This window comes from Muntiacus reevesi, chromosome 2, assembly GCF_963930625.1.
Source record: "Muntiacus reevesi chromosome 2, mMunRee1.1, whole genome shotgun sequence".
In the NCBI taxonomy this organism is placed as follows: domain Eukaryota; kingdom Metazoa; phylum Chordata; class Mammalia; order Artiodactyla; family Cervidae; genus Muntiacus; species Muntiacus reevesi.
In genome coordinates this window covers 122,410,234-122,434,908 of record NC_089250.1, presented here as the reverse complement: position 1 = coordinate 122,434,908, position 24,675 = coordinate 122,410,234, and the positions used below count along the sequence as shown (strand labels likewise).

The following is a 24,675-nucleotide window of genomic DNA, read 5'->3' as shown; positions in this document are numbered from 1 at the left end:
CAGTGATGTATCAGGGAGACTCTAGAGCTGCACAAGAGGTCAGTGGGGCTGGGATGGCTCTGAGATTACAGCTGGCATTAGCTGGGTACTTTTGCATTCTAAAAGTGCCTGACCCTGTGAGGTGGCACTGCCGGCAGTGGGGCTTTTTGAGCTAGAAGTCTCCACCAAGTCAGCTGATCAGCACAGCTTTGCTGCAGTCCCGGTGGGCTTGGCCGTCCCTGGAGATGTGCTTGGCAGACTTGCTTCTGCCTCCGGACCTGGGGTAACAAGTGTGTACCTGAAGGTCAGGTTCTGGATGCCATGGGGTTCAACCCTTGATTGTTTTGTGGAACGTTTGTTCATTGGTTTGAGGCCTATGACCCATAGACTCTTACAGCCAATGTCTCCTTCTATCAGGATTCCTCGAGCTACAGCAGTTAAGTGCATGGCCCAGTCTGGACCCAAGAGAGAAGCGATCCCAATTTTCTAGGCCTGGCTCAGTGGCAGGACCTCTGGGATGTCACCCAGCCACCCTCTCCTGAGTTTACCCGCACAAGTGGCTGGGCAGCCAGGTGCTGGCAAGGCTGGTGCCCTGATCTCTGCTTCTCAGGGGCTTCTGGCCAACAAGGGGGCGCCCTCATGTTGGGGACTTGATGCATGTGGGTGCTAGAAGGTATACATCTGGGCTTCCATGCCCATCTCTCTTTTCATAAACAAGAAATTGAGGTTCCAGGAAGGAAAACCACTTGCTCACATGTCATTTATATCAGCAAGGCCTCCCCTTTCAGATCAGGGCTGATCTCCGTGGGTCCTGATGTGCTCTTTCCTCCAGACACGATGTATTCATTCATTCCTTTGGGTGTGCACCTGCTTGTAGGGGCTTTGGACCCCATCCCGCCCCACCCCCTACCTCTTCTCCCTGGCAAGTGAGAGCAGCTATGAGTCCATTGGGTATGAGCCCTGCTGGGGGAATCTGGACTCACCCACAGACCAGGACCACTGTCAGCTGAGCACCACAGCCCAGAGATCCTAGCCCACTCCTCCAGGCCTGAGACAACTTGCAAATGACCCACAGGAAAGGAATCAAAGGGAATTTAAGCTTCTTGACTCAGACCAGTGCTCATGTCTCCTTCCCCAGACTTTGTGGTCCTGGTGGGATCATATAGCCCTGGACCAAAGACAGCACTGTGCTGACCCTGCCCTGGATGGCACTCTTGGTGTCACTCATAAGACTCCAGGCTAGGGCCTGAGGATCCAAGCCAAAGATGCACCAAAATGCCTGGCCTAAGTGTGAGGGGAATGTGGGCTCCCAGTGCCTGGGCAGGATCAATTCCCTGGAGGCACATGGAGCCCTCCTCGGCCAGTGGTTCTAGAACTGACTACCTGCAGAGCATTCTCTATAAAGTTGAGGGACTCTTAGTAGGAAGTCTTGGTCCCCTGATTCTAGGTGTTGTTGTGACAGATGTGAAGTCTTTGCCTGGGGAACATTGAGAGAGCTTCCAGGAGTGTTTGTGGGGGAGCTTGGAGGTTGGCAAGGTACAGGGTGCTGAGTTGCTTTAGGAGTTGGTCCTTGAAGTCCTTAGGTCCTTTAAGTAACTGTTGAACTCACTTTCCTGGCAACACTGGCTTTGAATGTGCTCTGAGAACAAGAGCGTTCTTGAAAAATTGACTATCTCCACCCGGAGTGGATGGCACTGGAGGAGAAAAAGACAAGCAGGAGTGGATCCAGTTACAGAGGGACTGTGCTCGGTGGGGGTGCCAGAGCACAGAGCTGTGGGGTGTCCCCAAGCCCTGCCTCCAATATGAATGGGTGGACTGGCTGAGTGCTGGCAGCTCTTTGACTGTGGCTTAGCACATGCCGGGTGCATCTAGATTCTGCTTTTAATTTTTTTATTAAGGGCGAATGTGGTCCAGAAAAGATGAAGGGGAACAGGTCTCCCAGCTGCTTTGCAGAGCTTTAGTACCCAGACTGAGAAGTCAGTAGCAGAAAACTCTGGATTATAGTTTTCTTAGGAAATTAGAGGCCCTCATTTTCATTGCATGGAGAGACGTGTTGGGGGTAGGGTCCTGGGGTTCAGAAGCAGCTGGAGAGCTGGGAAAACCAAGATGAAGCTGGAAAGGACCCCTGGCTTTGGAAAATCTGCGCAACTCAGAACTGGCGTGGCACACACTGGGCTGGCTTGGTGGACTTGCCTCAGGCCAGGGGCTGGGGGCAGAGACCTCCTGGAGTCCTGTCCCTGCCACGTCCTGGGCTGGGTGACTCTGCCCTGCTTGCTGCCAGGCCCCAGGAGGCTGGGGGGCAGCTCTGGGGTTGGAGCACTGGGGACACCCATTCAGCAGGTTCAGCGTTGGGGTGTATGGAGGGGTTTTCATGGAGGGATGTATCTAGATGGGTCAGCAAGTCTGCGCAAGCGATCAGGAGCCCAGGAAACATGAGAGGTGGGGTTGGTTCCCTTGAAGGACAGGAGATTATGAACCCTCTGGGTGGGCTGGTTAAACAGAGAGCCTATATGTGTAAGTGTGGCAGACTAGCCTGTAGTCTCTGCTGGGCAGGCCCCTGGATGGGCACTGGGCTGAGTCTCAGGGGCCAGGAGACTCTCCACTGGTGATAGAGCCAGGTAGTTGAAAACCACACATTTGTGAAAGTTTTGTGCTTTAATTATCAAGCAGCTGACAAGCGCAGTAGCTTTAAGCAAGGGCTCTGGGTGGCCTGCCTGATGAGAATCATCATGCTTGCATTCTTTAGCCATGTTAATCTTTTAATTTTTATTGATGTTTATTTATTTATTTTAATTAATTGATTTATTTTTCTGGGTTGGCTCTTAGTTTTGGCATGCAGGCTCTCTAGTTGTGGCTCATGGGCTTAGTCGCCCTGTGACATGTGAGATCTTGTTTCCCAACCAGGGATCGAACCTGTGTCCCCTGCACTGGAAGGCAGATTCTTAACTACTGGGCCACCAGGGAAGTTCCTAGCCATGCACATCTTGAGTAAAGTACTGGGAATCTCTACCTCTGCTTCCTCATCTGTAAATTTGGGGATCTTGGACATTATAGGACTGAATTTACAGGAATAAATGGGGGGAGCGTGAGTTAGAATATCTGAGGCTTCTAGACCAGTGGGAGGTGTGAGTTAACAATATCGTTATTAACTAGATTCTTCCATTCTCATTTCCAAGTCACTGGGTCCCACTCATATTTCTAAGATCCAATAAAACATCTTTTCTTCCAAGCTTCTACTCTTTCTGTGAACTTTATGACTTCCATCCAGACGTGCTAAGTCGCTTCAGTCCTGTCTGACTCCGCAACCCTATGGACTGTATGTAGCCTGCCAGGTTCCTCTGTCCATGGGATTCTCCAGGCAAGAATACTGGAGTGGGTTGCCATGCCCTCCTCCAGGGGATCTTCCCGACCCAGGGTTCAAACCCGCTTGTCTCTTGTGTCTCCTGCATTGGCAAGTGGGTTCTTTACCACTAGTGCCACATGGGAAGCCCTTATCACTGCTGGCATTCACCTATTTCCTGTAACCCCCCATTGTTCTGATTTTTGGCAGTGATGGTGGCTCCTTCCCACCCCTGGTAAGATTTGCTGGTCAGGGCACTCATTCCTTCCCTGGGGTTTCATGCAGCCAGTGATGTGCTTTGTATTCCGGGGTGCTCAGAGAGGGCCCATCCTGACCGGGCAGGCAGTCAGTGTATTTCTGTATTGGATGTCCTATGGAAACTGGAAAAGAAAGAGGCAGCAGGACCCTATCCCATGAAGCCAGGGTTTGCATATCAATAGTGAGTGTCTAGAGAAAAAGCCTTTGCAACACAAAGAGTCTTCTTGCACTGTGTTAATGGCCAGCCTTATGTTCACAATTCATTAATGCAGAGGAGGTTATTAATGGCCGAGGGAAGTGCTTGGGTTTGTTCCGGGGAAGTGCTGGCCGCAGGACAGGCCACCGTCAGTGGAGGCCCTCTCTCTTGTGTACTTAGCCTGGCTGTATCTAACCTGTGATTCGGAGAGCTGGGTGTGAGGTGGAAACTCCTTACAGCTGCCAGGGGAGAGCTTTCATAACTTAGCTGTGGAGCCACTCTCCCTGGCTAGACGAGGCATCACAGCTGACCGTCCTCAACAAGATGGGGACCAGAGGGAGGATGAGCAGCCTGCGAGGCAAGGCAGGTCTGTGGGGACTCTCGGTGTCTCCTATGGACCCCTGGAGTCAGGCCTAAGTTGAGAGAACCGTAGCAGAGCTGAGGAAGGAGGTCTGACCTCCTCTTACGTTCCCCTCTCCACCTGCTCCAGGTGAGGCCTTGGTCCCATGTGAGGCCTAGGTGGGGAGGAGCCCAGAGGCAGCCAGAACTGGTCCCAACCCTGTAGCCTAGCTCCATCCCTCCAGGTCCCTCCAGATGAGGGTTTTCTGACATGCAGTGGGTGCTCAGTTGATGCTGCAATCAGAATAGCCGTCCTGAGCCTACATCACATGTGTGAGGATGAGGAGAGAGGCGAGAGGCAAGGGGCAGGGCATCCAGTGCTGGGAAAGGGTCTGGCCATGTCCTTCCTGGGAACAAAGCCCCATAGTTACCCCAGAATGTGCCCTCCCGACTTGGCCTTGGGCTTCCAAGCCAAGGTAAAGTGTCCAGAGTCTAAGACTGGGAGGGCTTTACTGGCCAATAAGTGTTTCCCCAGCAGGGTTAAACTCAGAGCTGGAGGCAGCCTCTTCCTCTTTCAAGCCCCTGGAAACGTTTTCCCCCTAATTCTCTTAATCACTTTTTCCTCCGTGTTGTGATTTTTAAAGAAAAAATCACAATCTTAGTAAGCAGTTAAAATTATTTTGTTATGAACTGTGATAATCAGGAAAATTCAGAAAATATGCATTTAGAACTTACTGAATAATTTAAAGCACTCATGTGCCACCCTTCTTCTGGAACTCTGCCTGGACCCCAGAAGCCCCTGAATCCCCATGCCCCATTCTTCTCATATCACTTTTCTTGCCCCTAAAAAAAACCATTATGCTGACTGTAATGGTAACGCGGTTTTGCCAGCCACCTGAGTAGGCATTCTGAAATGCTACTGTCTAGTCTGAATTTTTTTGAATGGTACATGTGTATACATATAAATAGAATCATATGGGATGTGTTTTTTATGCTTGGTTCCTTTGACTCAGCATATGTGGGGGATTTATCCATGTAATTAGGTTTAGTTGTCAATTTTTTTATGATATTCTCTGTTCACGATCAGATCATCTGTAGATAACGACAATATGTCTCTCCCTTTCCACCTTATACAGTCACCCCTCGGTATCCACAGGGATTGGTTCCAGGGTGACCTTCCCCACCTGCCATACTGAAACCTGCCCATCCCTTATACAAAATGTTGCAATATAATGAGTATAGTTGGTCTTTTATATCTGAGGGTTTCACATCTCTGTATTCAACCAGTTGGAGGGTTGATTTCAATTGGTTGGTTGAATCTGAGGATGTAAAACCTGGGGATACAGAAGGGCAGACTGCATTTATTTCTCTTTTTCTTGTCTAGCTGTGCTGGCCAGAACCTCTAGTACAGTATTGAATAGAAGTGGTGATAATAGGCATCCTTGCCTTGTTCTTTTTTTCAGTAGCAGCTTTATCGAAATACAATTCACATACCATGCAATGCACCCATTAAAATGAACAACTCAGTGATTTTTTTGTATAGACAAGGGTTGTGAAACCATCATACGATCGACTTTAGAAAGTTTTCATCACCCCAGACCTATTAGCAGTCAGTCACTGTTTCTCCCAACCTTCCCTGCCCCATGTTACCACTAATATTTCTGTCTCTACAGATTGTGGACTTTCTGTTATTGCCACTGCGGATATTTCACTGAGTGGAATCGTATCATACAATAGCTGGTCTTTGTGACTGATACTGGCTTTATGCCCTTATTCTTGATCTCAGGGGAAAGCTCTCACAACCTCATGGAGGTTTCACCATCATGTTTGCTGCCTGCCTTTTTATTTTTAACATATACTTTATCAAGTAAAGATATTTTTCTCTTGCCCTAGTTTTCTAAGAGTTTTATTTTAATTATTATTTTAAAAAATCATGAATATGAAGGGATGTTGAATTTCATGGAATACTTTTTCCTGCTGCTGTTGAGACAACCACAGGAATTTTCTTTCTCAAATATTAATACAGTAAATTGCATTGGTTGATTGTTTAATGTTAAACCAATTATGCATTCCTGGAATTAACCCAAAATTAGAGGTGACATGTTATTCTTTTTATATATAGATGGACTGGTTGATATTTTGTTTAGGGCTTTTTTGTCTATGATCATGAAGAAATTGGCTCGTAATTTTTTCCCCTGATAGCCTCTATCCTGATTTTCGGTACTGTTTTACCTTACCCCCCAACTTAGTATTATAATAAAAGCGGCAGCAGGACTGCCCAGCTGTTTTATTGTCTCTCCCAATTCCCAGGACGGGCTGGGCTCAGCCGGGTGGTTCTGTTGCTGCTTTTGCCTAGAGTGTCTCATGAGGTTGCAGTCAGATGGTGGCTGGGGCTGATACATGCAGGATGGCAACGCCTCTGTGCCTGGTGCCCTGGCAGGGATGCTGAGAGTGCCCTGTCTTTCTCTCTCTCTCTCTTTGGTGGGAGTTGGATGGTGGTTGGATCCTGAGATTATAAATGCAGAAGATGCCAGGTCTTGTTAAAGACTTCTATTCAGAACAGGCACAGTGTTACTTCTGCTGAATTCTATCGATGGAAGCTGCTCACAGAGCCAGCTCAGATACAAGTGGAGGGAATTGCACACAGGTGTGAACACTGGGAGCGTGGTTCATCGAAGGCCCTCTGTGGAGACTGACTGCACAGGTATTGAGGATACTCTGGACTTGTGATGTGAGTTGGGATTTAAACAAATATTTATTTATTTATTTGACCTCACCAGGTTTTAGTTGCAGCATGTGGGAATTTAGTTGTGGCATGTGGGATCTAGTTCTCTGACCAGGGATCAAACCTGGGCCCCCTGCATTGGGAGTGCAAAGTCTTAGCCAGTGGACCACCAGGGAAGTCCTGAGAGGTTTGTTTTTGAACTCACCTAACTTCCCAGTCCTGACTATAAGTGCTTTAAGGGCACTGTCCTTATCTGAATCACCTCTAGATCCTTCCAAGGCATTCACCTCTACCCTTAACACAGAGGCTGGTGCAGAGTAGGAGGTAGTGAAGTCTGACTAGGGCAGAGGATCCCACTTCCTGCAGAGTTCACCACTCAATGGGAGAGGCTCCTGGCCTAAGGTCTGCAGTGTGTGCAGCTTCAGGAAAGCAGTACAGCCTTGCAGGACCCTGGCTTACTTCCGAAGGTGCAGGTGTTGGGGAAACAGGGCACCTGAGGGCTGGAGCATGATCTGTCCTCGTGGGGGATGTGGTTGGGTCAGCCCTAGATCCTCTGTGACTAGCCGATGTCACGAAGACAGGGGTGAAGAATGCCAGCACTTAACATTTGGAAGGAATCTCCTTGATGAGTATGTTACCACCACTTCTCCAGGATACTGTAGGAGAAACTGAGGCTCAGAGGTGGATAGGACTGCCCAAGGTCACATAGTGTGTCTGCCAGAGGTAAGACAGGCCAGGGACCCAAGTGTCCCATTGTCCAGTTCCCTATACCCCATATTGATTCTGTTCCTTTTACAGGCCCCTGCTGTCATTCTCTGGCTTTAAAAACTGCAACTCACTTTCCAGAAGCCATTTCCTATGGGTGCTGATGGGTTTGCCCTTCCTGCTAATCAATGGGGCCCTGGAGTGCAGAGCTGAGCAGAGGGCTCCTGGCTTATGCCCAGAGGCAGCAGGGGACTGCTGGAAGGAGGGAGAGTGGCAATCACTGGCATCAGATCACCTAGAGTGTGTGTCCATGTTGCTCCCCTGATGAGCAGGGTTCTTGAATCTGGGTGCTGTCATCATTTGCTTGCCCCCTCAAAGGCATCTAAGCAGAAACAGGACATTGATCCTGGCCCCAGACTGGGTCACAGCACAAGGAGTGGTTGGTTGAGCTGACTCCCATCAGAGAGCATTTGCTGAGTGAATAAACAAATATCGGGACAGTGCATGCACACGTGGGACTGACGGGGAGGGATTTAGCGTCTACTCCCCCAGGGTAGGGGCTTCCCTTGTAGCTCAGTTGGTAAAGAATCTGCCTGCAGTGCAGGAGACCTGGGTTTGATTGCTGGGTCAGGAAGATTCCCTGGAGAAGGAAATAGCTACCCACTCCAGTGTTCTTTCCTGGAGAATCCCATGGACAGAGTAGCCTGGCAGGATACAGTCCATGGGGTCGCAAGAGTCAGACACGACTTAGCAACTAAACCACCCCAGGGCAACCTGCCAAATGAACCTGGGGATTTTGGCATTAATCAGGTTGGGTAGCTTTGTGGTGACCATAGGTTTTCTTTTCATGGGGTATTGAGGAAGAGTAGGACCTGGGAGATGGCAACTTTGAGGAATCAAAATATGCTCCCTAGATCAGGAAAGATAGACTTCCCCTTCCTTCCTCCCTCCCCCAAATATAATAAAGTGTTTTCTTTGTATCCAGCATGGACATTTTAGCTCTAGAATCAGGGCTGTTTTACCCTGCAAATTTGGGAGGTGAGGTGGGTATAAAAACTCCTGTTAAAGAGGCAATAAAAACTGTAACACAGAGACTGAGAAAGCAGTTTGGGAGTTCTGTGATAGAAGTCACCTGGGAGTGAATTGGACCCCTGTTGTATATTTGTTTATAGGTGAACACAGTTAGCCATGGCATTGAATAATCTCTGCTTAAATATAGGTGTCTGCCAACATTGTTACCCCCACACTCCTTGCAAACTGTAAGGAACTGGTATTAGGAATCACAGAACATGTTTATTCTATTTTGTTATGAAGTAAAAAAGAAATGAACTATATGTATATGAAAAGTTTTCTAAATTCACTTATGCACTTACTTGCTCAATATTCTTACCCTTAACGTGACCATTTAGCAAAAAATCGGTGTGCAAGAGCTCTACTTGTAACCGAAATTGTTGTTCTTGTGCCTTTATATGATGAAAATGTGCTATTGGCAAAGACGAGACAGAACTAACTTAATTTTTCCTGTCAGTCTCTGTAGTAGATCAATTAAACTGCCGAGGAGATCAAATACTTCAGACTGTATTTATTACATTAAGTATTTATGTTCAGGCCAAGCCTTTAAAGCATGATGTCATATAGGAATGTAGGCCGATTAAATCAATTCAGCAGAATTTGCTGTAACTTAATGGAAATCTAATTGTGCGTTTTAATTTAGTGTCCAGGAGGTAGTAAGTTCTCCAAACAAAATAACTTTCAGCCTGCATTTGGGAAGCGGGAGGCTCTTGCACGGGCTTGGGTGATGCGCTTGTGGTAGGTGAGAGGGAAGAAGTCCTGGCCTTGTAGGGGCTTTGCTGGCCGGCAGGTTGGGTTGCATCCCATGCGAGGGATCACTGACTTCGATCCCCACCAAACAGGAAATCGATGAAATGTTCCTGGTGGGTCCTCCACGGCCAGTCCTTAGGTCCACGTTTGCCAGTCAATAGCTCCAGTGCAGACTGAGGCCATTAGCAGTCATGGAGTCTCGGCCGGGTGCTGAGGACACAGTTGTTACTCCTTAGAAACCTCAGTGGATCTCTCTTCTAAAGGAGAGCGTCTCTCCCATCATCAGAATGAAAGGAGATGGGAAATCACGAGTCACGAGAAAGACACACTTATTGTGAGAGTAATACTCGGTCAGTTTAGAAAAAGCGGAAGATACAACAAAGCACAAAGAAAAATATAAAGCTTATCTTAGCATCCAGAATCAACCATGATGAATATTTGTGACTGGTACATTTGTTTCCTTCCCATTTATAAATATGTATCTCCAATAAATTTATGTATTTTGAAACTTATTTAGAATTAAAAAATCAATGTTTAAATCTATAAATATTTTCTATTTCTAAATAGTATTGTTTCCTATATATACCTGTGACCATATATTGATATGGTATATAGCTGTATGTGTGCATATACACATATGTACTATGTATATATGTATTATTGTGTATACAGATATATATATATATACATTCACACACACACACACAAAATGGGATAATTTTGACTTACTGTTTTTTTAACCTACTTTTAAAATTTAGTATTTTACTATTACTATATTTTTGCACCAAATATCCTCTTACAATATAATTTTGTCATAGCTTTAGTGCATTCAATAAGGTGATTATAATTTATTCAGTCAATTCTCTAGAATTGGGTGGTTAGTTTCTTCATAATTTTTTGTTGCTATCTGCCACACGGGAATGACTTCCTTTGTACCTAATTTAATTTCTAGACCGCTCATGATTTTAGCTTTTTGACAGATATAAAAACAAAAGAAAACTAGAGCCCCAAGTATGGAAATCCAGACATGAAAAGATGAGACTTTTAAAGTTTGTTGGCTTACTCCTCAAGATTCTATTGGCAGAATTAATTATTCTGCTTTTCGATCTGATGGGAACGGGCTCATCAAGGAAGCCACACAGCTGTGCAAACCACGGAGGGCCTGTGTAAGGCAGGGGGAAGGATGCTCACAACACAGCCGCGCATCTGGAGGAGGATCTCACTGTTCATTCTGTGTGTCCTCCCGGGGATGCTCAGAGCAAGTCTAGATTTTTGCTGGTCACTGAATTGAACTGGTAACTAGAACAAGCTGTGCACTGGAACTTACTCTTGCCCTTTATTTTGTATGTGGTCGTGGAAATAATAATTGTTGGAGGACTTAGTACTGGGTGCTTTATAGAGGTAGATATATTATCTCTTCTTATAGATGAAGAAGCTGGAGCTTGGAAAGATGGTGTGAAGTCCCATGACCAGTTAACGGTGGAACCAGGAATCAAACTTCAAAGGCCATTTCCTCCTCCTTTGCAGGCTGCATCTGGCTTTCAGACCCCAGAGGTGTCCTGTCACCATTCTCATTTTATAGAATGTTGATAAATATGACTCGGTTTGGGCGTAGATATTTGCGAAAGTATCTGCTACCACCCTGACATAGTAAAGAGGAGGACAGTCTCTTTCATGGCCGACTCCTCGTCACCCCATCACTAGCAGACACAGACTTGGTGTGGTTTTCAAAGCCCTTTCAAACATTTTCTCTTGCGGTGGTTCCTGTGGCCAGGGACCGGCAGCTTCAGGCCATTCTAAAGCTTGCCACTTTGCTTGCCTTGTACTAAATGGCTTCAGGTTACTATGTGTGTTGAATTTTTTGGCTGTTTTATAAATTTTTTGTCTTTTATCTCAGTATTACCCATCAGTGTTTCTGCTATTAACAGCCTCATTGCTTTCTAGTTTGTGGAAACCTTGTAAGACAGAAAAGTTATGTTAGCCGTGCATTTGGAAGTCTTCAAGTATGTGGTGAGGGCCTTGAGCCTACTTTTTGTGGGCAAAATGCATGTGTTTTGGAATCTGGGTTTTCACTTGGTTTAACCATGGGTTTATCTGCTGCCTTGAGCATTGCAAAGGGTGCATTCATATTTTGCTATTTCTGTTGTCAACAGTGCTCCAGGTTGATGAAGTTGTTCGGGCGGGAGAACACTTGGAGAAATCTCATATTACTATTGGTACTGTGAAATCATGGAGAAATCAAGAGTTAGGTCTAAAAGGATCCTATTTGTAGAAATCATTTTCCCCCTGTGTTAAAAAGTGGTTATGGGAATTAAGGGAGATGCTGGTTTTTGGACAATTTAAGTTCAATTGAAATCAGTTGAAATTCTGAAAGCATGTTTAAGTTGGAAGGAAGACATAGCTTTATAATTCACATCCCATTCTAAAACCAGTCATTTTTTGTTGAAAGGGATTTAAAAATGTGTCTGTTAACCCATAATGTGCCTGAAGATTCTCTACAACATCCTGTCAAGGGGTCTTCAGTGTCCCATGACCAGAAACCCATCACCCCCAGAGAGAGACCACCATATACATGATGGTAAAGAAAAGAAAACCCCTCTTTCTCTCCCTCCATCTACTGATTCTGCTATACCCTAAACCAGGGAGAGGTAGTTACCTAGTATCCACTGTGCCTAAATGGCCCTCGTTCCTTTACTTTTCACTCCTCCCCACAACTCCCTCCCTCTGGCCTGATGGTCTGACTGTGACTTTACCCTCCCTTTTTTCTGCAGGTTCTGCCTCTGTTAAGGCAACCCACAACCATGTGGTGTCACAGTGAACTTACTGTGAAGTCATACCGACCACATGCTCTACTGCTGAGATCCATCCCCCTCTCGATAGTTGGATCTTTGGGCACAGATCACAGACTTTACCCATTTCCCTGATAAATATCATTGCATTAGATTTGTTTCTGTGTTTGCCTTTGAGCTTGTCTGTTGTTCAGATGGCCTCTCTTGGTCTTGTCTGTATCTGCCTTGTGTATCGGTATGTCTTCCGTGTTCTCATCCAGGGAGGGCAGGGCAGAGCAGAGAGGAGGCGATTCCCAGTGGTTTATTTTTTTAGCATTCCTCCATGTGGCTTTCAGACATTTATGTCTTCACCAAAGAGCCACCCTTGTGGCTCAGCTGGTAAAGACTCCGCCTGCAATGCGGGAGACCTGGGTTTGATCCCTGGATTGGGAAGATCCCCTGGAGAAGGGAAAGGCTATCCACTCTGGTATTCTGGCCTGGAGAATTCCATGGACTATATAGTCTATGGGGTCACAAAGAGTCAGACAAGACTGAGCGACTTTCACTTCACAAAGAGCATCGCCCCCCTTTGATAGACACTCAGTTGCTGTTCAGACTTGGGGTGTTGGTGAGGAAAGAGGGAGACATCTGTGACAGGCTTCATGCCAAAGACTTTTGTTGGTCTGGGTACATCTCTCAGGGTCTGCTGTCCTGCTTTGGGAATCCCCACCTGACCGGTACTGTATAGTCAAGGGCCAGAGAAAGGGCTCAAGGGAGGTGTGCACACCTCGTGATGCTTCCTTGGCCAGAGATGTGGTGGGTTGGGTGGGTTGAGGGTGCTGCTCATGGATATATGTGTGGGGGTGGCCTGAGACACTCTGGGGGTCCTCACCCACTGGAGAAGCAATAAGGAGTCCCAGTCTTGAGCGGTCTTCATCTTCTTGAGGACCTTGACCTCACTTTCCCTCGGCTCTTACAGTTTTTTTTTGAAGAATTTATTTTTAATTATGGTGAAATACACATATGATAAAATTTCTATCTTAACCATGTCTAAGTGTGTAGTTCAGGAGTGTTTAAATATGTGCTTATTATTGTACAACCATCATCACCATCCATCTACAGAACCCTGTTATCTTTCCAAACTGAACTGTGTACCTATTACACCTCACCCCTGACTCTCATCCCCTCAGCCTCTGGCAACCACCATTCTACTTCCTGTCTCTATGAATGTGACTATACTAGGTACCTCATACAAATGGAATCAAACAGAATTTCTGTTTCTTCTGACTGTCCTAGTTCACTTAAGATAATGTCCTTGAGGTTCATCCATGTTGTAGCCTATGTTGGTATTTCCTTTTTTTTAAAAGGCCGTAGGCATAGCCCTTACAGTTTATAAAGCAGAGTTTCCCAGAGTCGTTGGGTTCATCTGGTCCTCAGTTTCCCCATGTCTAGTGTAGGGGGTGAAGTAGGTAAGCCATATAGACTCTCTCCCTCCCTCCATTCCATGAATTAACTTATATCTTCCACCTCTGAATCTGGGTTTTGTGGGCCAGGAATGTAGTTACTGGCGACTTTAATGGGGACTTGCCTGTTGCAGGTGTGAACTAGCAGGAGTAGACTGTGGATCCAGGAGGTTGTGTCTTGTCCAAGTGGCACTTCTTCATCTTGCAGGTGATGTGTTCATCACCGAGTCACAGCCTAATTAACGCCCTCTCTGATGCTTTATCAGAGTAAGGCCTTGCCGGGGATGAGAACCAGCCCAAGACACATATGCTGAGCCTGCCCCTCTGGGACTTGTCTGACATGGGATTGGCTGCCCAGGCCTGGGTCTGGGGACTGTGGCCCCTTCAGGGTCCCCCGCAGCCCACAGCCCCAGCCCAGCTCCCCTCAGACCCCCAGCCCCTCGTGGCCCCTCCCCAAATGTGCTGAGGATAGGGGTCTAATATCAGTCTTCCTTCTTTTGAGCATTCGTTTAAAATCAAACTTATGTGTTTAAAAGAAATGCACAGATATTGTAGCAAAATGAGAAAAGCTCTAAGCAGGCACAGAAAGGAAAATCATCGGGATTTCCATTGCTGAGAGGGTTCACTGTGTTCTGTCTTCTGTTCGCTTGGCTTCCCGCTTCCCTCCCCAGGGGAGGGATCTGCAGGGGAGGAAGACCTCCCCTGGGTGAGTCCTGGGTGAGTCCTGGGTGAGTTCTGGCCCTCGGGGTGGCTCCTGGGCTCAGGGCACAGGCGCTGTTCCCACCCAAGATCGCGACGGGTCTCAGAGAGGCCGGACTGCTGTCAGTATGTGGCTGGCTGCGAGCACGCGGGAGAAGCGGAACCAGCGGGATGTGGAATTTGAACCCTTTAACTTTTCATTTGCTTCCTGCTGTCACTGGAAACGCGACCAGGCGAAAGCCAGCTAGGGGTGCGAGTTGTGGAACGGGCTCTCCGAGTTCTGTGTGTAAACTGGGCACTTGTGATTCCTCTCACGCTCATCCTGCCTTCTGCTGCCTGCTGTATCGGCCCCTCCATCAGAATTGAGGCAGGAAGTGATGGCTGCATTTTAACCTCCTATTATACTCGAGGAGCAGGGGACGACCTGCAGGAGAAGGCCCCCTTCTGTAATAAACTGTGTGGACCTGGGCAGTTTCTGGAGCCTTGTTTCCTTGTCTGGAATGTGGGGCTGAGTGATGCCCTCCCCTCAGGGCGGCCAGCATGATGACAAGAGACCACAGTGGGTGCTGGTAAGGGTGAGTTTCCTTTTGCTTCTGAGCAGGCTTGGAGAGGAAGAGAAAGATGCCCAAATGTGCTTCCGGGGAGAGAAAGGAGCCTGACTCCCATACAGGGAAGCCTGTCCCCGGGAAAGGAGGCTGGGGATGCCCCAGCTGTGGGCATAGTTGGTGCTGCTGAGGCTGCTTCCTGAAGGCTGATCCCACAAGTGGGTGTCAGGCCTGGGTGCCCCTCCCTGTCTCCCTCCTGCCTGCCACAGCTATTTCTCAAGGGCCTGGCCCTTTCCAGGTGCTGTGCTGAGGGTTGGGGACAGAGTAGTGATTTAGGCCCCCTTGGGGGTGTGTGGGGCAGATGGACAGCAAACCAGTCACAAACCATTAACGACCCACCTACTATTTGTGGCCAGTGCCGTGAAGACATGAGCATGAGGCTCTGATGGAGCGTATAACCCGGGAACCTGCTTTGGATGGGAGGTCCCAAGGGGCTCCCCGAGGACATGGTGGTCAAATGGAGCCCTGAAAAGAGACAAGAGCCCCGAGTCAGGAGGAAAAATCTCTTCACTCCCAGGCAGAGCCTGATGAAGGGTCCAAGGTGGAGGAAAGAGTGTGTCCTCTCTCCAGACAGAGGGACATAGTTGTTAAGGAGCCAGTCCTCTGCCTAGTGTGAGGTCCAGCTCTGCCACTTGTTATTTCACCTCAGCTCCCTCATCTGCCAAAGGGGATAGAGCCTGCTGCCTAGGATTGTTCCAAAGCTGAGATGCGCAAAGTCACTGTGCTTAGAACTGTGGTGCTGGTACATACAAGGGCTTGCTCCAGTGAGCGCAGCTCCCGTGTAGGGCTTCACTATGACGGTGGTTTGAACATCTGTAAGGAAGCCTGGATAGCATATGACAAGGACGAGGAGAGGGCAGTGGGGGCCCCAGCACTCAAGGTCTTAAAGACCACAGGGAGGAATTTCGATTACATTCAACAGATAAGGATTTTGGTCCAAAGCTACTCCCTATTTGCAATGCTACTTCTTCCAAAGCTGGTGAGCCCTTTTAGAAGAGCCAGAGGGGCTGGCTTTGCTGCCCCCTCCTAGGTCTCAGGCCTCAGGGACAGGCTCTGACTCCCATGTCCTTGGCAGGGCCTCAGTGCCCCATCTCCTGCTCCCCTGGTGGGATAGTCTCTGGAGCTGGCCCAGACTGGCTGGGGCAGAGGCTGTGGCGATACTCGATGCTCATCTCCTGCAAGAAACAAATGTGGTGGGTGGGGGGGGGGGAGGGGGCATCATCTGACCTGTCCAGAGGCTCAGGAAATCTCTCAAATCATGTTATGCCGGCAGCGGAGTCCACCCACCCAGTCTGGATGCAGGTCTGTGTGTCTCCTGCCCGCACACCTGCCCTCGTGGAGGTGCCAGCATGGTTCAGCTGTGTTCACAGAGCTTGGATGGACATTAGGACCTCAGGATTCCATAGCTACACTCTCCATGTCCTCACACACACACACACACACACACACACACACACACACACTCACACACACACACACGAACACCCCTTTCTCTCTGTTGGTCCCCATCTTGGAAATGGCACCTCCATTCATTCATTCAAACCCAGGGGTCATCTGTGAATTCTTTTTTCCATCACCCTCCACCTAAAGGCTGTGAGCAATGTGCATCGGTGCTCGCCTTGAGCATAAATCCAGAATCTGGCCATCTCTCACCACCTCCCCTCTAGCCACCTTGAGCTAAGACCGCCATCAGCTGGGACTGCATCATCGCAGCAGCCTCCCCATCCTCTCCTCAAGGAAGTTACGCTCCAGACACTTGACTCAAGTCTGCTGAAGCTTCCTCTCCCTGCGTCCTGCCTGGCCCTGGTGACTCCTTGACTCCTTGACTGTCCTCCTCCCCTGCAGCCCCTGGCTTTGGTCACTCTGAATACCTGTTGCAGGTGACTTCTGTCGCCACTTCAGTGCCATTGCTCTGGTCTTCTCTCCTGGGTGTTCCTGTCCCTGTTTCTTTGACATTGCACTCAGCTATCTACCAAGCATCACACTCCATTCACTCCATCACACTCCATTCACTCAAATAGCACTCACCACTGCCTGCCTTCACATGAAGCATGCCTAGACTACACCGTACCTCTGCACTGGAACTGTGCTCCATGATGCCAGGGATCTTGCTGCCTTATTCCTGCTGAGTGGTCACTAGGGTCAAGAACAGTGCCAGGTGCTCATGAGACAGCCATTGGATAAGTGCACAGTTGAGGGTGACACGTGAAAAGAAAGGTCTCCTCCAGCCCTGGGCCTGGAGAGGTTCATGCAGTGCTGGCCAGCAGCCTTGGGGCCAGACAATTGTTCCTAAGCCCCATTCCACACTTTGAACCTGTATGAGTCCTTTCCAAACCAAGACCTTCAGAACTTCTCGAACTTTAGCTCACGGTGCCCTGAGTGCCCCTTGAACCTCAGGTTAATGTTTCATGTCTCTCTTGGGCTATAAAAAATACCTACGGTTCTGTTCATTAGATGGTTAGGTCCAAGCAACTCAGTAAGTGTTTCTGTCCCAAAAGCTTAGTAGTCATTTGAAAATAACACATGTAAATTGAATGAAAGATAATAGTTTTCTTTTATTCTTAAAGAGTTACCATTACTTTCTAATTAGAAGTACATCAGTGAGCTCTGCATGACTTCTCTAAACTTGGAATCACATTGGATGCCATCGCTTCTCATTTCATGTTCTGTGTGGATTATTTGTGCGGTGTTTGCAAAATCTGACTTCATGGAAATACGACATCCTTAAAAGGAGTGCAGCAAGATCTCCTGTTGAAGCTGTGAGCTCCCTTGTGCAGCAGCTCACATGGCATCTGATAGATGTGGCTGGCTTCCGCCTGCCCTTGAAAATTTAAAATATCCCTGCAGGGCCCTTGTGAGTTCTTGCAGATGCTTTGGCACATCGTTTGGAGAGTGTGGCATTACTTTATTGGATCCTCATAATGATCCTGTGAGGTGGGGATCATTTCATTTCATAGAAGGACAGGCCCAGGCTCAGAGAAGTCAAGATACTAGCCTAAGGCCACACAGCCTGTTGGTAAGGAAACCAAGACTGGTCGGTTCTCCCTGACGCTCTGGTGGTAATCCCTTGTACTATCAATTGGATCTCTTGACTTGTGCATCTTTGGGGTCCTGAGCTCTTGTCAGCTTTCCCTAAAGTGTTTGGAAAGAAACAGCATCAATCAACCCCTTGCCCCCAACCCTAGGTCTGAGAGACTGAAATGTGGACAGTGATGGCAGCCTGTTGTTCTTCCTTCTTCCAGGGGGCCCCTTGTGCTCGTGCTGTGTCCCCGACCCCATGGGACTTTCCTTCCTCCCCACCTATGGCTGCCAGACTAACCGCACGGCCAGCGTGGCTGCCCTGCGCATGAAGGCCCGTGAGCACTCGGAGGCCGTCCTGCAGTCGGCCAACCTCCTGCCATCCACCAGCAGCAGCCCCAGCCCCGTGGCCAAGCCGGCACTCACCGACAGCAGCCAGGACAAGACCCCTCCCAGCAAGGAACAGAGCGAGGGCGAGAAGAGCGTATGAGGGGCCCGAGTGCCCAAGCCCGCCGTGCCCTCCCCCCTTGCTTCTCCCAGCCTCGTCCCCCACGGAAAACTCTCCAAAGAGTGAGGAAGAAGCCTGCTGCCCTGCGCCTCCTCTCAGACTCAGGAAAGGAAGCGAGAACCACAGCTCCCCCAGTGAATGGAGAGTGCCTCTGGAGTCCCCTCCATGGGGCCGTTCTGTCCCGGCCTCTTTGGTGCCGGGTCTCGATGGTACTCGTGGGTACCAGAGTCTGCTTTGTGGTGAGACCCCTGGGGTTTCCATCTTGGCCCAGAAGTCTGGAGAGAAGGCGAGTTGTTCACCTCTTCATTTACCTGTCCCTCTCCTGGACCGCTTTTGGAGGTCTTGTCAACCCAAAGAACTGTGGCATGGGCCATCTATGGGAGATGCCCAGGGCTCAGTCTTATGTTATGAAATGGGACCGTCCGCCTGACATTAAGAACCAGGAAATTGGTGAAATCCCAACCAACTCTGTTCCTTCCAGCAAGACTGGCAGCAATGCCCTCTTGTCCCACGCTGGTTGTGGGCTTGGTTGGGTTAGAAGGTGAGAAGATGTGGAGCAGGGAGGGGTCAGCAGGACAGAGCCTGTCCTGGGGGGTACATGGTGGCTCTGCCACTGGGCACTGCTGGTCAATCACACAATCTTGGCCGTCAACTCCAAGAACTGGGGCTGCTATCTTGACACTGAAGGTCCAGAGCGTGTGTGGTCCCCATAACAGCAGCACCCACCTACAGCCCCTGCCTCTCTGGACTAGATCTCTAGGTTGGTGGGACGTTGACCAACTGGAAAGCAGTGCTCTGGTCCAGGAGATATTAAGAGTCCTCAGAGGAGGAAGAGTCCCCAGGAATGCCTCTGAAAAAGTACGAGTCTGGATGAACTACCTGTCTGCAGGTCTCTGGCACATAGAAGGGGCTCCCTAGTTGCTTCTTCTTTTTTTAAATGGAAGGGAAAACGAGTAGGAAACGAAACAAGAATGGCGTATATGCAGAAGTGGAGCATGGGGAAGAGGGCTTCCTTTTGGTGTGCAGAGAATTAATTCCAAAGGGCCAAATTTCCTAGAACTTTCAATTTTGGTTGGGCGTGTCTGTTTTTTCTTGTGTGGTTCGTGAACTTGAAGAGATCAAAGGGGAAATGTGCAATAGCGTGGGTTCTGTCGCTCCCTGGCAGGGATATCTGTTCCCAGAAAGGTTGCAGTCTCTGATGGCTTGCTGATGGTGTTTCCATGCAAACCGTTATTGCTTTTATGATTGTTTTCCTTTCAGTGATTATAATCAAAGGTTCTACCTTCAGATCACCCTGCCCCCTTTTTTACCTTCCCCCCAGAAGCCCCCCCAAATAATACTCTTAATGTATTGTGCCTCGTTCTCCGATTACCACAAAGAGTTTGATAAAATACACTGTCTCCTTAAAAAAAAAAAAATCAAGTCCTTCCTGCTGTATTTTGCTTGTTGAGTACAAAGATGAAACGATTTGCCAAAAAGCGGCAAAGTCGCTTCCGTTTCTCTGTAATTACGAATGTTCTGTTGAACGATGTAAGCTCAAGCCCTTATGTACACTAACTCTTCAATCTAATTGTTTGATTAAACTCGTATTTCCTCCAGAAAGGTACATAAATAAGTGAACTGTTGAGCAAATTAAGAATACTTAACAGCATTGCTTCTGAAAAGTAGTTACGCTGATTAAATTTTGTGTCCTTGAGGACTTTCAGGAAATTACTTTTGATCGTCAATAACACAATTAAGTAAACTACACACACATTAGCATGAATAATTGATAAGAAATTATGTATTACCACGAAGCACTGATTTAATAATTCATGATGCGACACTCTAGTGACTGTGCAAAACTGGATAACATCGAAAAGTCTGCCTGATATTACTGAAAGAAAGGAAAAAAAAAAGCACCAAGCCTCTGCAGAGATATGGAGTACTTAGTTTTGTTGTACAAAGGCGAAAATCACCTTGCATGTTGTCGTTTCTGTTTGTTTAAATACCTGAATAAATTTAGAAGAGTTAAAAAGAAAGATGTAAAGAGCTCAGGTTCTCTCTTTGTTTCTCCTGGCCTTCCTGGCTGCAGGCCTGTGCAGGGCGAGCTTCTCCACTTTGGCCAGCTTGCAAATGGAGTCCTTTCGAAACTCCCAGGGGAGGGCTTAGAGGCCTTGGCTCAGGAAACTTTTAGCAGATTCTGGGACAAGACAGGCCTCTGTATAGTCAGAACCTCCCTGGTGCCGGTGCACGTAGGAGTCAGCTCTTGTGGATGGATGGTTGGACGGACATGGTCTCACTGGATACCCTCGCTGGCCATCCTTGGTGAGAACTGTCCTTTGGGGCAGTGAGAACAGCCGTTGATGGAGCCCCTGTTGTTCTTTAGTCACTAAGTTGTGTCCAACTTTTGCGACCCCATGTACTGTAGCCTGCCAGACTCCTCAGTCCATGAGATTTTCCAGGCAAGAATACCCCACTGGAGCGGGTCTGCATTGCAAATGGGTTCTTCACCACTAAGCCACCCAGTAAAACTGGAGCCCCTGTAGGTTGTCTAATCTGCAGGGTTTCATAATGTCACTCTAAAAAGGCAGCTGGGCTCATGCTGGGAAGGAGGTGCAGGCCCCTGGGGTTGAGTGACTGATAATTATTATTATCCATCTATTGGTTGAAGCCCTCTGAAGAGTTTTCCTTAATGCACTCTAGGTTATGGGAAAGGAATCTGGAGTCATGATGGGGTCGGTGGCCCAGTCTTGTTGGGGATGATGACCTGTGGGGACCCAGCACCAGTAGGAGTGACAAGGAATCAGAGGCAGGTGGCCCAGGCATAGGACATTGGCTTCTATGGAACTCAGGGCTCCCTTCTCCATCTTTTAGATTTAGTACTTGATTTAGGAATACCCAGTGTTTGGTCTCTCCGTTGGGTAGAAGGATGTCTCTTAATAAATAATTCCCTTTATTAAGACTCTGCCACTCTCTCATTGTCTGGGAACTTTACAGAGGCTAGTTCATTTAATCTCACAACTCACAAGGTAAGCATTACTACTCCATTTCACAGATAGGGAAACTGGGGAACAGCGAGGTTGGGCAACTTCTGCAAAGTTGCATGGATGGTAGCCTTCAGTGGGAAGAGGGAGAGCTTGGCCTCATTGCCTGTCACCCAGAGAGGGCTGAATACATGAGTTCATGAGAATAACTGGGCTTAGTCTTTGGACCCCAAGAGGACAATGAAGGTGTAATGAGGGCCAGTTTGACAGGTGGAGTGAGTGAGTGAAGTGAAAGTCGCTCATTCGTGTCCAACTCTTTGCAACCCCATGGACTATACAGTCCATGGAATTCTCCAGGCCAGAATACTGGAGTGGGTAGCTGTTCCCTTCTCCAGGGGATCTTCCCAACCCAGGGATTGAACCCAGGTCTCCTGCACTGCAGGTGGATTCTTTACCTTCTGAGACACCAGGGAAGCAGGTGACAGGTGGAGAGTTGGGGTAACTACTTTGCATTTTTCACCATTTATGGACTCTGTCCAGGTGGGACTAGCCTGTGGAGAGGAGGACATGCCATCCCAGTTTCTCCCCCTCCTGGGTCCAGTCTGGCAAGGCAGAGGTGAGCCTGAACCCATTTTATCTGACCCTTGGCTAGCACACTTGGCCTTTGCATCATGTCTACCTGTCCAAGGGCCCGCCCGCCCAGCAGGGATTGCGGCTGTTGATGGTGCCTGGAGCCACTGGACCCCTCCAGTGGCTTTTCCAGGGAGAGGAACACCTAGAAGGGGCCCACCACTCCACATCACAGACCCTCACTCTCTCTTCTTAGTTTCCTGGCTTCACCAGGAAAAGTGGAACTCTGATGAATTCAGAACCTGACTGACGTGGTTAAGAGCTTGTTTTACCTGTTCAAAATCCCAGCTCTTACTGACTGTGTGACTCTAAACAAGTCACTTAACTTCTCTGTGCTTTGGTTCTCTCCTGTAAAGTGGGGAAAATTATGGTACCAACGTCGTAGGGTTCTTTGAAGTTTACATGCGTCGACTGCTAAGTGCTGCCTGGCACAGAAGCGCAGGGTAAACACCAGTTCTTCTTTGACCAAGCCTCACATGTTTCAAGGGTTTGAAGACCTTTTGGGGGTAAAAACCTCATGTTCTCAAGAAGGAAACCTGGTTGGTTGGCTCTCAGAGCCTGAGGACGTGCCTTCTCCTAGAGGTCATGCCCTCCCACAGCTCACATAATTTTCCTAGGAAGTGGGGGTGGCAAACCCCAACTCCTCTGCAGGCTCACATCCATGGCTGAGAGCCTGGTATCTTGCCATCTGGATCTTGGGATCCCAGAGCTTGAATGGGAGCCTGGAGTAAGAGCTGGGCTGCTGAGAGTCAGGTGTGGGGGGTTTAGGGGAGAGGAAAAGAGAATGGCTTGGGTGTCCACCTCTGGTCCTATCAGATATCAATTGTCGTGGTCCTGGCCTTGCCCTGGGACATGCCATCTGGGTGGACACTGGAAATATGCCCACTCCTTGGAGACCACACCAGTGGTATAGCAGGGTTCAGATATGAAAAAACCAACTCATTTAGGCACTTTAAACTCAAGGAGGATATTTATGCTCTTTAGAGAGAGGTGCTATAAAGGACTTATAATATTCTTTAAAAAAATGATAGCTCCATTTCTGGGCTCCACTCCTGGACATAGCCAGACTTCAGAGAATCCAACATTTGATGAGTTTTCTCTGGGACTTGGCTAAGCACCTTGTTGGTGAACTTGTGTACAAACATAAAGATGGAGGTGTGCCCAGCCCTGCTCCCAAGGAGGTCATGGATCCTGGGGTTGTGGCATGTTAGGTGTCCCCTTGAGCCATCCTCACTGCCTGTCCTTGTCTAGAACCCCCTCCTGATGATAATAAAGCTCAGAGTTGATTCAGAATTTAGACTCCCTGGTAGTATAGATGGTAAAGAATTTGCCTGCAATGCAGGAGACCCAGGTTCCATCCCTGGGTTGGGAAGATCCTCAGGAGAAGGGCATGGCAACCCACTCGAGTATTCTTGCCGGGAGAATTCCATGGACAGAGGAACCTGGTGGTCCTTGGCCGGTGGGGGGCACAAAGAGTTGGACACGACTAAGCGACTTTCACTTCATGGTCCCAGCACCACTTACTGCTGTCTAAGGAGGGTAGTGAGCTAAGTGCTGGTGGGGTCCCGGGGTTCTTCTTCTGTCTGTCTGAAGAGCAGCATCTTTTCCCTAGCAGGAGCTGTTCCTCCTGAACAAGCCAGGCCCACATGCTTCCTTAGTCCTGTGGCAGGAGGCAGGGTGACATGTTTGGATAAACCAGAATCTTTCCTCTTACTCACCAGGAAGCGCATTTTAGAGAAAAGTTCTATACCCAACCTGGACGGGTATTTATAAGCCACCTTTTTCTGAGTCCCTTCAGGGCAAAGCGAGGCATTTTAGTGGAGGGCAGCATCATCCAAGAGCATACATACCCAACACCCTAGGGTGTTCTCTTTGCACTCTGTCAGAGGGGTCACTGGAGGCTGGGCCTCAGGATTGAGCCTTCTCTTGCTGCCGCTGTCTGCCATCTGCTCTCGGGCCTCTGGGCTGGGAGGACGGTCTCAGCAGAGCAAAGCTCCTTGTTTTCTGAGCCTGCTCTGTGCACTAGATGGGCCATTGCTCTTTAGAGCTCTTCCTTTGGACGTGGGCACTCCCTCCTCCCACTGGTCACTGGTTGCTTGACTCTGCTGGGTGCATCCTGGCTGTAGTGCAGGGTCAGGGGCCCAGAGGCACTGTCAGACAGTGCCGAGGCTGCGGCTCTGGCTGTGGAGCCCTGGTCTGGATCAGCTGGGGGCCTCAGATGTCACAGCAACCTCGGTGCAGGGAAGCTTGTGCTGCTGGAGGGAAGAGGAGGTTTGCCAGCTGTCAAATGACTGCACCATGCGGGTGGTGGGGGCACTCATCCAGCTTGAACAAAAGGTTCAGAGAGTGTGGGAGGTATAGGATGAAATGACCAAGCCAGGGGACCTCCAGGGCAAGGGCTGCCCGGGTTCTGCCAATGGGGAAGTTGCTGCTCGGGGGCAAAGCTGTGACTCTGGCAGCCTGATTCCTCTGCTTGGCAGACAGAACCCTTGTCCTATCCCCTGGCCCTGGAGACCCTGCTTTGAGGCTGTTTAAGCTCCCCATCCATGGGAACACCCCCACAGGATCACGGCAATGTGTGGTGGACGAAGCACCACAGATCTTGGAGTCAGAGGCCTGAGGTCAAGCCCTTCTATTAGCTTGATGACCTTGGGC

General features: G+C 48.7%; 1 protein-coding gene across 1 annotated transcript in view; it reads left to right on the top strand.

Moving 5' to 3' along the window:
* Window positions 1-18,406, top strand: part of DRGX (dorsal root ganglia homeobox) — a 31,021-nt gene extending 12,615 nt beyond the window's left edge. The window contains exon 6 of the mRNA XM_065919949.1: window positions 18,141-18,406. Within this exon, the coding sequence (XP_065776021.1) occupies window positions 18,141-18,406 (266 nt within the window). The remainder of the gene's footprint in view (window positions 1-18,140) is intronic.
* Window positions 18,407-24,675: the final 6,269 nt, after the last annotated feature.